This window comes from Sinocyclocheilus anshuiensis, unplaced genomic scaffold, assembly GCF_001515605.1.
Source record: "Sinocyclocheilus anshuiensis isolate Anshui unplaced genomic scaffold, SAMN03320099.WGS_v1.1 scaffold723, whole genome shotgun sequence".
Classification (NCBI taxonomy): domain Eukaryota; kingdom Metazoa; phylum Chordata; class Actinopteri; order Cypriniformes; family Cyprinidae; genus Sinocyclocheilus; species Sinocyclocheilus anshuiensis.
In genome coordinates, this window is record NW_015551048.1 from 102,128 (window position 1) to 116,539 (window position 14,412).

Here is a 14,412-nt window from a genome sequence, read left to right on the forward strand (position 1 = left end):
ACGCTCAGAAATGTAGCCGGGGCAATACAAGACTTCGCAAACACTGAGAGTCTGGGAGCTGCTTAAATAGGGAAGCTAAGGGGAAACACCTGTGCCAGTAATCAGTCCCAGGTACGGGGTGTATGGGAAATGTAGTCCAAGAACGTTAGTACTCGGGAGAGGGTGCCCTCCGGAGGCCGTCGGAGAGAGCCACAGAGGCCTGATTCGTGACACCCTACTACCTTTCTGGGCCTTGAACGTGGAAGGACCTTTGCTGTCTATGGAGGGTCAGAGAGCTCTCGGATTTCATCAAAATAATCTTAATTTGTGTTCTGAAGATGAAAGAAGGATTTATGGTGTGTTCACACCAGGCGCGAAGCGAATATGCGCATCGCGTCACTAGCTCTAGATTACTTGCGGGATGTTTTTCATGTCACTCGCGCGAATAAAAACATAGTGCGATCATCCATGGTGGAGATAACTACAATTGCTGTTTTGTACCTGTTGTCAAAAAGTCCTAAATATGATGGAAAGCCAAACGCCAACGTGTTTGGGTTGACAGCACCATCCAGAGGAGGATGAGTGACGTTAGGATCCTGCATTAATGTGTGTGTTACATTGTATTACTGTATATATACACTGATATTACTATTATTTTTATTATTGATAGCAGCATCTCTGTAGCCATGCTAATAAAATACAACTACCACTACAACAGATTTTAATTGTTTTCTATGCTCCAGACCTATATAATAACAGACGGCTACAATGATGCTCTCTTCCATTGTCTGATTCAACTGGACGTGTCAAGAAGCTCTTCGCTGATTGGCTTGCGCGAGAACGCATCATGCGAATTTTCCGCTCGAGTTGAAATTTTTGAACTTGCGTGGAAGACGCGATTGAGGCGAATATCGTGCATTCACGGCAAACGCGTCGCAAATTTCGAGTCGCCCAGCGTGAATTCGCCTCTATTCGCGTCTTTGCATTGACTTTGTATGTAATCTACTCGCGCGAATAATTACATTCGTGTCTGGTGTGAACACACCATTACAGGTTTGGAACGACATGAGGGTGAGTAATTAATAACAGAATTTTCATTTTTGGGTGAACTATCCCTTTAATAAAATGAACTTGATGTACACTTCTTTTTGTAAGGGCTTATTTAAGATAATATTAATGCTATAAAATACGTTACAAAAGAATAATAAGCTGATGCCCATAAGCTTTGATAAATATATGAAGACGTTATTAGTATTTAAGAGGTCTTTTGACCTATCGAAGTGTATAAATGAATGTGGTATGCATTTACTTTTTTCCCTCACTTGCAGTGCCCCTGGTGGTGACTATAGAGAATATATAAAAAAAATGTAGTTACACTGTGTTGCTCATTTTCCCTTCCTGGTATCTTCATGTTAATACAGAGCTTGGTCATGACATGAATTATAAGCTGTAGTTAAAGTCATAGTTGCATATTTTACATTACAATTTTTTTTTTTTTTGCGATGCTGTCCATTTGTCAGTTAAACTTGCTTTATAAGTGTGTTTACTGTAAACACATCATGTTTGTTTTTACACAAGAGACAAGAATCAAAATTATTATCTGTGATAGTCATACTTGATGACACATTACCATTAGGTTTAAACCCTGTAAAATTCCTTTAAAGACTGCATGAAATTACAGATTGATTTATACCCTTTTGAATCAGAGCGTTAGAGCATAGTATTTCTTTTCTTTTCTTTAATAGCCATCAGTTTCAGTCACAGCCATGAACCATGATTTCTGTCACTAATTGGTTGCACGTTAATGAAAGGAGGGGACATTCTCATTTCAGAGAACCCCTGATTGCAAGACAAGAGAGAAATTATACATTTTTATTATTTATATCTATGCTTATGACTTAATCATATTTATTATTATAATTTATTGCTGTTGCTCATATTTTGATTTGAACTAACCCTTAAACCTATATATACAACTTTGGCATGTAACTTGATGTCTAATGTGAGATCTGGGTCCATGAAGCAAAAACACTTTTGAATCAAAAGTCAATGACAGAGGCGTATTTTTATTTAATTTGGTTATAACATTAACAGCTAGAATTCTAATAACAGAGAGCAGGACATACAGTGCATCCTATGTGGTCAGTGAAAAAAGAAGCAACAACAGATTCTGGTTGCTGGTAAAACAGTTACACAAAACAACATTTTCCTCACAAGTAATAATCTTTTGTCAGCAAATATATACTCTTGCTAATATATACATTACAGTAAAATAAATAATCATAAAAAATCCAGAACTTCCAGAAATCCTTAAACATAAAACTAGTCCATACAAAGCTTTGGAATTTAAGACCATGTTTAGAATACAAATTGAACTGTGTGGAAGCAAACAATCGAAATTTAGATGCAGTGATGTACACATAAAAACATGAAGTATTGATTTTGTAGTTAGGAGCGGATCATTATGTTAAGTAAAGCTTTGTGGAACGCTGAATAGGGCATGTGCTTTGAAATGATCCCTGATTGATGAGAGATTAAATCAGTGTGGGATGGGCAAGAGGAAACTTGAGTTAATTTTCTTTGAGGAAAAATCTGCGAAAAGAACTTCTGCCAAAGAATTTTACAAGCTGGGGTTTTATCTCTGCCTTCTCACATTTCCTTGCAATATTATACCGACTAATAGTTAATCTCCTGTATGTTTACTAGTTACAAATATTTTTTAAAACTGTAATATCATAATGGTGAATGGATCATATGTATTTTCTTCAGAAAGCTGGTTGTATATAATTTTTCGATGCTACTTTGTCATAATATAGCGTGGCTTTTAATAACACAATATGCATTTTAATTTTCATACATTACATCTTTTATAATCTATTGTTCAAAAGGACTCACAGAAGTGTTAGAATATCTCTATTTGGTTAATGAACACAAACTCTATCAAGATTCCATTAGTAGAAAACTTCACATTTTAGTTCTTAACTATGCTTACACAGTGTCTTTCACAGAAAGAAGAAAACAAAGAGTCATGCACATATACGGACACATTTACATACAAACACCAAGACACATACAATAGATTTACACAGAGAAACACAAATGCACAAGCACAATATCACGCATAAATATAACAACAAACCTGTTATTAGTTAGCAGCATTATAAATGAGGGTAGTTCATTTATGGCTATTAAAGGCGAACGGGAAAAATACTTGAGTGTTACAATTGTGAATAAAAACTAAAGCAGAAACAAAATTTATAATCAGGGTCCAAAATTAACCTTTTACCAAACAAAAATAAAAATCAATAAATGAAAAATAATAATTACAAAAATACTTTTCACCATCTGTCAAAGGTGGGTGAGTTGAGAAAATATACCAGTCATGATACTGTGGCAATGATAATTATTTTCAATTATTATATACATGCACTGGAGACACTTGGCGAGTGTTAATTTTGGACCCTGCATGTACATTTATATTATTGATTTAGCAGATGCTTTTATCCAAAGTGACTTTAAAATGAACAGTGTTTCAGCTACTGAATAAAGGTACAATTACCTATATTCATTCTGAAATGTCGTGGACCTCTCTGTTTGTGAAATATCAATAATACTGTCACACACAAATAAGGCAAATGAATATCATGCTCCATTTAGAAGTGCTCGCATCTATTTGTTTTAGCTTTAATAGATTATTGATCTTTGGGGAAAACTGGGTGCTTTCACACTAGCACTTCTGGTGCACGACTGGGTTAGTTTGAAGTCAGATTTCAGCTTGTGTGGATGATGTGAACAGTTTTCTGAACTCAGATGGATACTTGTGAACCAAACACAAGCCCACAAGTTACATTTACTGCAGATATGAATGCAATCATCCTAAATTGCTTAAGTGAACCTTTGATGGCGTATTATAGTCAAATTATGTGCTCGTGTGTGCTCTGATCTAAAATAAAGAACATAGATCAGTGGCTCACTCACTTTCCAGACAAGCAGGACTGACGCACTGCAAGCAGATGTTCTTTGGAACCTTTGCAATACATTCGCACAGACAAACGCAAGTGCCGTTCCATGTTGACTCTTCGGAAAGAAGCCCAAGGGTTAAAAAAACGAAGTACAAAACTGAGCAAGGCTGTCCATTTCGCAGCCTTGTCCTGCGTAGTTGTTATCTAGCAACAGGGTGAACAGCTGCCGCTTTGATGACACTAGTTTACCATGGTTCGGACCCAAAAATACAGTGTGAACACAACCCAGCAGGGTCAGGAAAAGGGGAAGCAACAGAAATCTGGTTTGGACCAAGCAATCAAACCAAGTGTAATAGCGCTCTAAACAACATTATCTAGAAGAGGTCTTGATACTTGCGACGAGTTCTTAAATCATTTCAAGGAAACAGTGACATATACACAATGCATGGACATTCACTCAGATACAAGTGCATTCGTAACCTAATGTTAGTAACTTACAATAAACTCAACCTAATACGTAAGTTCAGTGTTTGGTCTTGCACACAGAGACAACATAAAGTGTATTATATGTCATAAAATAATTGGTTAATCAGTTATTTGCTGGTATTCAGGAATGTTGGAATGCACTTTGTCTTAAAAAGATACAAATAGCTTCTTTAATGGTGTTAGTAGTAAGGATATCATTAATAATGCAACTATCACCACATTTCAGAGGCGCTTGTGGGCAAACCCTGGTATTCAGTTTGTGCTGCATTTGTTGTTACAGAGTTGTCCCGTCTGAGTTTGCAGCCACGTGCCGACAAAACCTCTCCCTTTGAAAGGTTTCTGTTCTTTTCTTGGAGATACAATTGGTCAAGGTCCCAAGGGCTTGAGTCTCTAGTAATCTGATGCATCACTTATCCCCTCCTGTATCAGACTGGAAACGATAAGTCCCTTCCAGAGCTGTGCCACAGGCCTGTATTTGTCCTCAACAATGGAGAACAAAGCCTTTATGGTTTTTCTTTGTGTCTCACTGTCCACTGTATCTCTTTTTTGTGATTATCTTATTAGTGAAACCACAAACAACTCAGTTCAACTCAGTCCACAAGTTTCGGACAGAAGGCTCTCGCATGTTCACAACCCCAAATGTCTGGTTCAATCTGGTTTTGGTGGTTTCTTACTTGCAGGTGTGGACATCATAAACTCGCGTACACTCCTGGCAACTCACGTAGCAGCACCAGTGAAAAATGCAGTGGCATTTCTCCTTGCGTTTCTCAGTTCGAGTGTTGTGGCCTCGGCCGCAACAGAGCAAGTCGCAGCCATCGATACCGTGTGATGTTAGGTTACATATACGATCGCGGGTGCCGAAGGAGCCGGTTTCTGGGTTGGGTTCACAGAAGTTAGGCGAACTTTCATAGTAGACAAGGTCAGTTTCGGTAGGGGGCTTGAAGAAGGTGTACTTCGGTCGTAAGGTCTCGACCCAGCCTCGTGATTCCCGATGTTTCTCCACCACCATTTCTGATGCGCTGTCATACTTGTCCTTCATGTAGTCGCCTATCACCCGAAAGTCAGGCTGCGACCACCAGCAGGTTTTCACCTCACAGCTTCCCGAAAGGCCATGACACTTACATTTCAGGTACATGTGGTCTGTGATTGACTAGGGGAAAAAGGAAAACAGAATATTGATCTTAGCACTAAGATTCCAGATGATAATAAATTGCCCCTATTATACCATTTCAGATATTGCCGTTCATGCAGTGTGTAATGTAGCTGTATGTGAATGCAAACAATCTGCAAAGTTGTAAAGCCGAAGTGCATGATAAATAATTTATTGTCTCCCAAAAGAAAGAACGAGTCATTAGTAATTTGAATCCCACTTCCGTGATGGCATCGCATAGTTGCATATGTTCTACATTGGCCGGCTGCGAACAACTTGACCCGCCCTCAAACACTGTAGCTTGTTTATGTTGAGAAGACACTGTTAAAGTAAATTAGCTTTATTTTCACTTCCGAAGGATTAGGCTGCAAAGAATCAGTGGTTACCACAGCAGTACAACCCCAATCTTTTTTTGTGTTCACCGTCATTTTACTGACAACTGCTTCTCTAATCTGGGAAAGTTCAACGCAGGATTCACAAACGCTCGCTCTTGAAAGATGGCTCAGTACCCAGTTTATTTGGACCAGCTGGCTCCACTGAATCACACCCTTTAAGTATGGTAATTAATAGATGTTTATATTTTCTATAGAGCGTTCGAAATATGGCACTATGGCAATGGGCGTATCGTTTCCGACACGCGCTGTACGTTGTAGACCAATCAGAGCAGAGTAGGCTCACAGAAAGGAGGGGTTTAGAGAAACTGAATCTTAGAACTGCTTAGAAAGAATCGTTTGAGAATCGTTGGAAAATGAAGTGATATTAAATGCATATCTTGAGAAAATGAAAGCATTTTTTGACCTTGACCAAAACAATATTAGGAACCTTAAAAATGGCACAGTAGGGGCACTTTAAGTTTTATTTATTTATTTTTTTACCACAGAAGCTATTCAAGAAAGACAGCACTTCTGCATTTGGATGTTGCTCCATTGGTTTCTTACCAGGCATTCCTAACTTTTTTAAATAGTACTAAGACTTGCTTGTTCACCAGAAAGCAGCATAGACTAACCTGAGCATATACTATCTCTGAACATAAACGAATCCACCAGCAAGCAGAATAAACTAACCTGAACTAGAGTGGAAAAATATTTTGGTCTTTTCAGTGGGAAAAAGTGCTCACCACACGTCCAGCTTCATTGTTGTGTCGATTCATAGCTGAGCGAGCGTCTGGCCGATTCTCACGAGCATCAGCGAACTCTCGGGATACCATGCTGCCAAACTCCACATCCTCACTGCAGCCGCCCCACTTCCAGCCCTCACCTGGCGGTCCTTTCCTCCGCGTGTCACAGCCGCAGATGGTGGCGGAGCCCTCGGAGCAAGCCCGCGTCACAGCGAACGCTACGCCCGCTGAGGCAATTGCATGGACAAATGCTGATTCTCGAGTGGCTATGGAAGTGCACAGAGAAAACAAGCATTGTTACATATGTTATACCCCAGAATGTCTATTAATTGTTCTTTTATTTGTCCTGATATTATTGTTACCTTAAAAGTACTTAATTAAACTTCTCAACACTCATGAGCGTGTGGTTAAATTTGTAGGTAAAGACAGTTCAATCAGGTACATTGTAGACATGGTATGCCATGAGTCAGGGAAGACCAAGCATATCCTTCCAGATGAGGTAAATACAAGGCTGACAAGTCTATAATTAGAGACTTAATTAAGCAACTCTGAGGTGGGGAAATAGCCCTGTATTACTCATAGCTAAGACTCACTGTCGTATTGTGATTACAAGACCCAACGCGTTACTTTCGGAATTAATTAGAAAAATGAACAATGCAAGTTTAGTTTGATTATAATCTCCAAGATGATCCAACATTCTGTCTAATGGGGGATTTTGTGACGATTCTTGCTGACGAGGGCCCCATACAAACTTAAAAGCGTTTTCCAACAGACAGCTAATGAGGTTGGTAATTTTGATAAATACTCTGTGGTCTTGTGCAGTCTTGTACTTGCAGGAGAGAGGAAACGGCTATGGAGACGCTGTGAATCAAGTCTTCCGTTGTTGCAGGTTTCAACTGGTTAGAGAAATCAAGGCTAGAGATAATGATGTTGCAAAACTGGCCACAAGTTCATTCTTATTCCACAATGCTAATTATAATGGCAAAAAGATTTGGTGCCTTTGGATGTTTGGATTGAAATTACCACAATGCAGTGTTTCTTTGTTCTTGACTGCAAAAATATTAAAACCTATATCAGTTGATGCCTATGATTTCTCTCGCTCAAACAACGAGCAACTTCTGCTTCCATCAACTAAATCACATAGTAGTTGGGGGTACGAATAGTCGAGTCTGAAAGGGCCATTCAATTTCAATTTAAAACCCACTGAGTGACCTGTCTTTTATGATCAGGAAGCCAATAAAATGTGGGTCAAATACGGCTGGCTGACAATGACATGGCAGACCAGTCTGGGGAATAAAGGAGAGACGGCGTCGGGGAAAAGTGGGGGCAGATTAATATCCAGAGGAAGAATGGATCAAAAATGGATAAATGGGAGATACGGAGACACTTTAGAGTGGTAGGGAGTCTTTACCTGAGAAAAGAATGCAGGTGAAGCCAGATTAGACTGATTATTTGTGACAAGAGTTTGCCCCTGCTGCCCACCTTCTGGCTAACTTTGCTGGACCCTCACATGGCAAGTGGTCCCTGTTACCTGCTGGGACCCTGAATCCCTTATTGTGCTGCCACTGTCACGGCGAATTACACACACAAAAGGCCCCCGATATTTTATATGAAATTTTCCCTTGCCAGTGATTAGTGGGGACCAAGTTAAGTCATAGCAACAGAGAACTATGCATTGGCCAGACCCCACTTGTCGGCAGACGGGGAAATCCCCATTGAAATGGTTTCATAAAACAATCTAAAGGGCGTGTGAATTGTGAAAGGAGCTTTCTCTCTGGCTTAATCTTATGGTCGCCCAGATATTGTGTGGTGAGTTGGGCCCAGCAGGAGGCGGGGCTAAGGTCCCACCATCAGCTCCGTTTGCCACACCCCATTCTTTCTTTCTTGGGCAGAGTTAATGATATACTGGTGAGCAGACCTCCCCGGGCACAGTTAAACATGCATTTGATGAAAGGCATGGTGCTCTCAGAACATCCTAAATCGTAACAGTTTCTCCTCCTGAGGGCAGAGGTCATAACCTGGGTAGCCTGACCTCATGCAAAGTTGGTTTAGTTGAGGGTGTTAGCATTGAGAGTCATGGGATTCCTTTACTTCATTTTGTGGTGGTGGCCAACATGGTGGATGCCCCTGAGGAATTCCAATGAAAAGGCTTATATTCACACCCAGATGCAATTTTATTGCTTGTTAAACGTCTGAGGAAATTGCCAGGAGAGGCTATTTTGAACAAATATCACGAAAACAGTACAATGTATGTAAAAGGCCGCAAAGTCTGTCAAGTCACTGCTTTTCAGTTTAACGCTCTGATTTTAGTAACAACAGAGATCTTGAGTGACAGTAAGAACAAGTTAATTCTGGTGTCCAATTACAGCTCGCATGCGACTGGCAACATTATCCGCTGAAGGCGTGTTCAGCAAACTCTTCTAGAACACCTGCGCTGACTCTCCTTTCATCGCGGATTCCAGTAGGCCATGTTTTGACACTTTGGTTAATGTAAATTAATGACACTGATGCAGACGTAGCCCGAGGCAGCGCTGTGAAATAGATAGATGAGGATGAGACTAGAGAGGCGGTTTACCTTTGCAAAACAATGCAACACTGTAGGCAACACATACACAGATTTATGAGAGGTACAAAGCTAGGTGGCAAAACTGATGTTCCATGCATAAGTTTGTGAAGTAACCAATGAAAGCTGTCAAATGGTCAGGGAAAGTATCAAAGTAAAGGCCTTTAAAGGTGTGCTTTCTGTCTGGAATTTGAAAAATAATGTCTGTTTTCAGACAGGTTTCCAGAAGACAAGCAAACAGGTCCGACCCTAAGTTACATCATTAGTCGAGCCAATGTCAGGATGATCGGGATGCTTAAACAAACAGAACGTCTTCTGATAGCCCCACAGGGATAGGAGAATTTACATTTCTGAATGCTGAGGAAGCATCATCCACGTCTGTTGAAAGTGCCAGGGCAGATCTCAGACAGCTGTGTGATTGTCGGTAACAAGCCACTGAAGACCTATTAAAGATCAGTGCTCCATTCAGCCCAGTACAAAACAGAAGAGGAAACCGACGCACATCCGTCTGCTCCATAGACATTAACACCAGCGCACAATAGCACTAGCTCCGCAAAAGTGACAGCGCTAGTCACAAAGGAGCGAAAGTGAGAGGTGCTCTTCTCTAAGCTCTGTGAAAAGCTTCTGAGCTTCGAAGCGGCCCTTAAACCGCCCCCAACAAAGCACTTAATCCACCCGCTTTGACCTCTCACATTATTAAGAGCTTCAGAAGCTTTAATCCAATCAAAATGGTTTACTAAAGCCACCCCTGGACCCCGATGACTGACCTGGTTCAAACCCCCATCACCCTTGTCCCTGACCAATCTCCCCTTCAATTTAGACCGGAGGAGGGGGAACTGCAGGGGATATGGAGAGGCTATTAACACTACAATGGAGAAGACCTGAGCAGTCCTCCCATCATCAGTGGCCCGCTTGGGCTCAAGCCCTCTCCATCAATGTAACAATTGCTTGAGAGTTTATTAAAAGCAATTGGCGCGGCTGACACTGCCTCCCGCCGTAGCCGGTTATCAGTATTCATCCCACCTGCGGCCCCTCGATGTGCTCTGGCTCCTCGTACCCTGACCCTTCATTTCTCCTGGACGCTGTGAGAGGACTAAACTGGTCCAGCTTTGAATTGATCTAACTTTTTTTTGTAATGAGAAGGGCATAAAAGCAGCAACAGGAAGCCAAATGCTTATTAAATCATCTACCAGACATACCAGAGCAATATCTAGTGACTGCAGTACTAGGGAGCAACAAACTGAAAACATATCTATATTCTTCAGTACAACAGCTCAGCTGTTTTGAATGCTGAGTAATTTCTCCAAGCTACTTTTTACAAAATGTAGTAGTTTGGGATGTCACTTTGCTTTTTGCAGTGTGTAAAATCAAACCCAAAAACTGGCCTAAAATGCTCCTTTTTTACATCAAAACCTGGAATACTAATTTTTCTTTTCTAATGGGGTTTTTCAATTTATGAGTAAAACAAGGTCTGTGGTAAATATAACTCTACAAAGTAAATTACACACACCCATACTCTATTTTTAAAAACATATTTCTGTAATAAGGACCTACATAAGAATGTTTGGGCTTTGAGTGATTGCAGTTTACGTTGTACAAGAGAATGTCTAAGTATCATTATTTAGTATCGTTATTTTCACTACAGACCTTATTTTACGGAAGAATTGGAAAAAGCCCATTATAAAAACCCATAGGAAAATCTCACGGCGAAGGGTTTTGACGTCACGGATGAAGCACTTTATTGGAAAGGCTGATTCATTTAATGAAGCAGTTTGTTTTTAAATCAGTAAAAACTGGTTCACTGCAACATTTTGTGTCTTATTTTTGGATATGATAAAATTAAATATGACTTTAATATATTACATATTACTTTCGTAAATATGGCTATTCATCTCTGTTTTTGACGAAGTTATGTAAAATAAATAAATCGCATGATAGTTATGTATGTATGGTAACATTTAGTATAGGGATTAATTGTCACTATTAACTAGTGCTTATTACTATTATACTAGCTGTACATATTAGCACATATTAGTGTTTTATTCTGCATGAGCATATTTTAGATCCCTTAAAAATGCTGGGTTAAATACAACCCAGTGCTGGGTATAATAGGGACAAACCCAGCAATTGGGTTGTTTTGACCCAGCGGTTGGGTTACAGCGGTTGGGTTACTACCCAGAAGGTTGGGTTAAACATTTAACCCAACCGCTGGGTCAAAACAACCCAATTGCTGGGTTTGTCCCTATTTTACCCAGCACTGGGTTGTATCTAACCCAGCATTTTTTAGAGTGTACACCATACCTAAACTTAACAACTACCTTAATAAGCAGTAAATTATTTAGCGTTTATGGAGGCAAAAGTCAAAGTTAATAGTTAATATTGAGAATTTCTCCCAAAACTAAAGTGTGACCAAAAATATTAACCCACAAACAAATGCCATTAACTTCGAGTTTTATAAGTATCTTGTCAAGTTACAGTTGTTTAATATGAGCAATAGCAATAATGCTTAGCAAAATATGCATTTCTGGAATGAAGCAATCTAGTTTAGTCTAGTTAAGCAACAGTTGATTAGGACTTTTTGCTGAAAATGCCACCTCATGTTGTTAAATCTACATAACCCTAAACTGTGCTGTGTTATGCACAGACTTGTGCATTAGACAAGAATCCCAACTGACTAAAGAGCAAAACAACACATTCATAACTTCACCTTAGATAAACACACACGCTGGCAATGTAATCCGTTTGAGCGCACGGTGAAGTATGTCTGTAAATGTGTGCGTGTTACACACACGCTGAGATACTTCTGAAATGCCTTTTAGGAACGTCAGTGCGTTGCTGCTGTGAGATGCATTACCTTTACTGTGCCGGGACAAACACAATGAGAAATGTGGGGATTCCCTTTGACAGAAACAAACAAAACCCGTCCCACCCACTTTACTCGCGTGCATCACTACATCTGTACAAACTGTCATAGTCCAGTGCACCTGACTAATGCCCATTGAGAGTGGGATTAGAGAGCGGCAAATAAATAATGTGCACAGAACAACAGAGTAATCTCAGTAATCAGAGCTGTGTGCAAACAGGGACTTTTGTTGTAACTGAGAAGTCATAATGTTACATAGTCACTGAATACAAAGAAGCACTGAGTGAAATATGATTTTCAAGTAGCTTTCATTATGGGGTGGATAAAGGCAGATCACATTCCTGTTCTCCCGTCTTAAAAATGTACAAACTGAAATTCATAGGTAATGGAGTTTTACCACTGTAAGAATCAGGCTAAATATTCAATCATTCCATAAATTAGGGTACATTTCACTTCAGGAAAAACAAGCTTTCAGTTGAGATCTTTTATCTGCTAGTTGCCAAGCTTAATCATTACACGTCATTTTGATATTACAAAGAAAAAGATGTTTTCCTGCTGCTGAGTTTGTCAACTATGTTATAGACAAACTGTAGGGGTTTACAGGTAACATAGTTAAAAATTTCACCATTTTGACTCATAATTTCAATGGCAGGCTGGCAGTCTGTTATTTTCTTGATAACCTCAAATTATAATATTAATTTCCTTTAAAATCATAAAAATATTGCAGACCATACTAATGTAGCCAACATAGTTGATGAGCAATTAATATACTCCTTGACAAGAGGTCATTGGAGATCAAATATAGAAAAAAATCATTTACATTTTCCATAATGTGTTTAAAATGTCTGCCGCAGAAGAAAATGGCATCGCATGATGCCGGTCACATTTTCAGAGGGTTTTTGGTTAGTAACACAGTTAACAGATTTTTTGTGGACATGAGTAAATATTTTCTTAATTGAAGAAAATGACGGTAACACTTTACTTAAATCCATTATGTATAATGCATTTTAAAGGGTTATTAAAGGGTATAATGCATTATAATTATTCATAATGTGCGGTGTCCGAAATAATTATAAGCAAATTTAAAATGCATAGTGTAACAATGAATTGATAAGTGTTATAATGTATTCACTGTGCATGGTTACAATTATTCATGAGATTGTACAATGCATTATACATAAAGGCTTTTTGTTACCAAAATTCAATTTAAACGCAGTCTATTTTTAAGGTATTTAGACTGTAGAAAGAAATTTAATGTATACAAATCTCGACTTAATTTCTTATTATTCTGAACTCAAGACAAGCGGACATTGCAAACTGTAATTTAAGGGACAGAGACCATTTCAAGCGAAATGCAAAACAGGGTGCACAAAATATATCTCAGAGATTATATGTATTCTCTTAATGGATATTTAGGAATAAAATTGTTAAAAAATGATCATCAATGGACATGCAATGTACCCTTAATTATACAATGACTCGATTATTTCCCATTGATTCTCTTGGCCTACCTTTATCCAGCACCGGTCCAAAGATGGCCAGGTTGTCATTAATAGTTGTGCAATTCCATCTGCGGCCACGGAATTGATGCTGACACTCTTGGATGCCGATTTTCACCCCCTCTGCCACGCTAGGCATGATTTCCACATAGTTGCGGCAGAAGCGGAGCTGTTTGGGAACCAGACCAGGGATTGAGCTGCACAGGATGGGCTGAGTACCCAATGAAGTGTACTGGTGTCCCACCGCCAGAGACCTGCCGAGGAAGACATGATGGAGGTGAGCAGTTTTTGCCAGCACTTCATTTTGCACTCCTTTTCTGCATGTGCTTACTATAGTAATTACAGTAACACTTTATTTGAATGAGCAATTCTCACTATTAACTAGCATGCTTATTGGCTGTTTATTAGTACTTATAAAGAACATATTAATGCCTTATTCTGAATGACCATATTGTAGATCCTTAATATGATCCTGTACCTAAAATTAAGAATTACACTACCAGTCAAACGTTTTTAAAGAAGTCTCTTCTGCTCACCAAGCCTGCATTTATTTGATCCAAAATACAGCAAAAGCTGTAATATTGTGAAATATTTTTACTATTTAAAATAACTGCTTTCTATTTGAATATAATTTAAAATATAATTTATTACTGTTATCCAAGCTGAATTTTCAGCATCATTACTCCAGTCTTCAGTGTCACATAATCCTTCAGAAATCATTCTAATATGCTGATTTTTCAGGATTCTTTGATGAATAGAAAGATCCAAAGATCAGCATTTATCTGAAATAAAA

At 39.1% G+C, this 14,412-nt stretch overlaps 1 protein-coding gene across 1 annotated transcript in view; it reads right to left on the reverse strand.

Moving 5' to 3' along the window:
* Window positions 1-4,200: 4,200 nt before the first annotated feature.
* Window positions 4,201-14,412, reverse strand: part of LOC107661901 (protein Wnt-3a-like) — a 12,864-nt gene continuing 2,652 nt past the window's right edge. The window contains exons 3-5 of the mRNA XM_016451688.1: window positions 13,632-13,873; window positions 6,695-6,960; window positions 4,201-5,577 (exon numbers count right to left, since the gene is read on the reverse strand). Of these exons, the coding sequence (XP_016307174.1) occupies window positions 5,098-5,577; window positions 6,695-6,960; window positions 13,632-13,873 (988 nt within the window). The 3' untranslated portion in view covers window positions 4,201-5,097. The remainder of the gene's footprint in view (window positions 5,578-6,694; window positions 6,961-13,631; window positions 13,874-14,412) is intronic.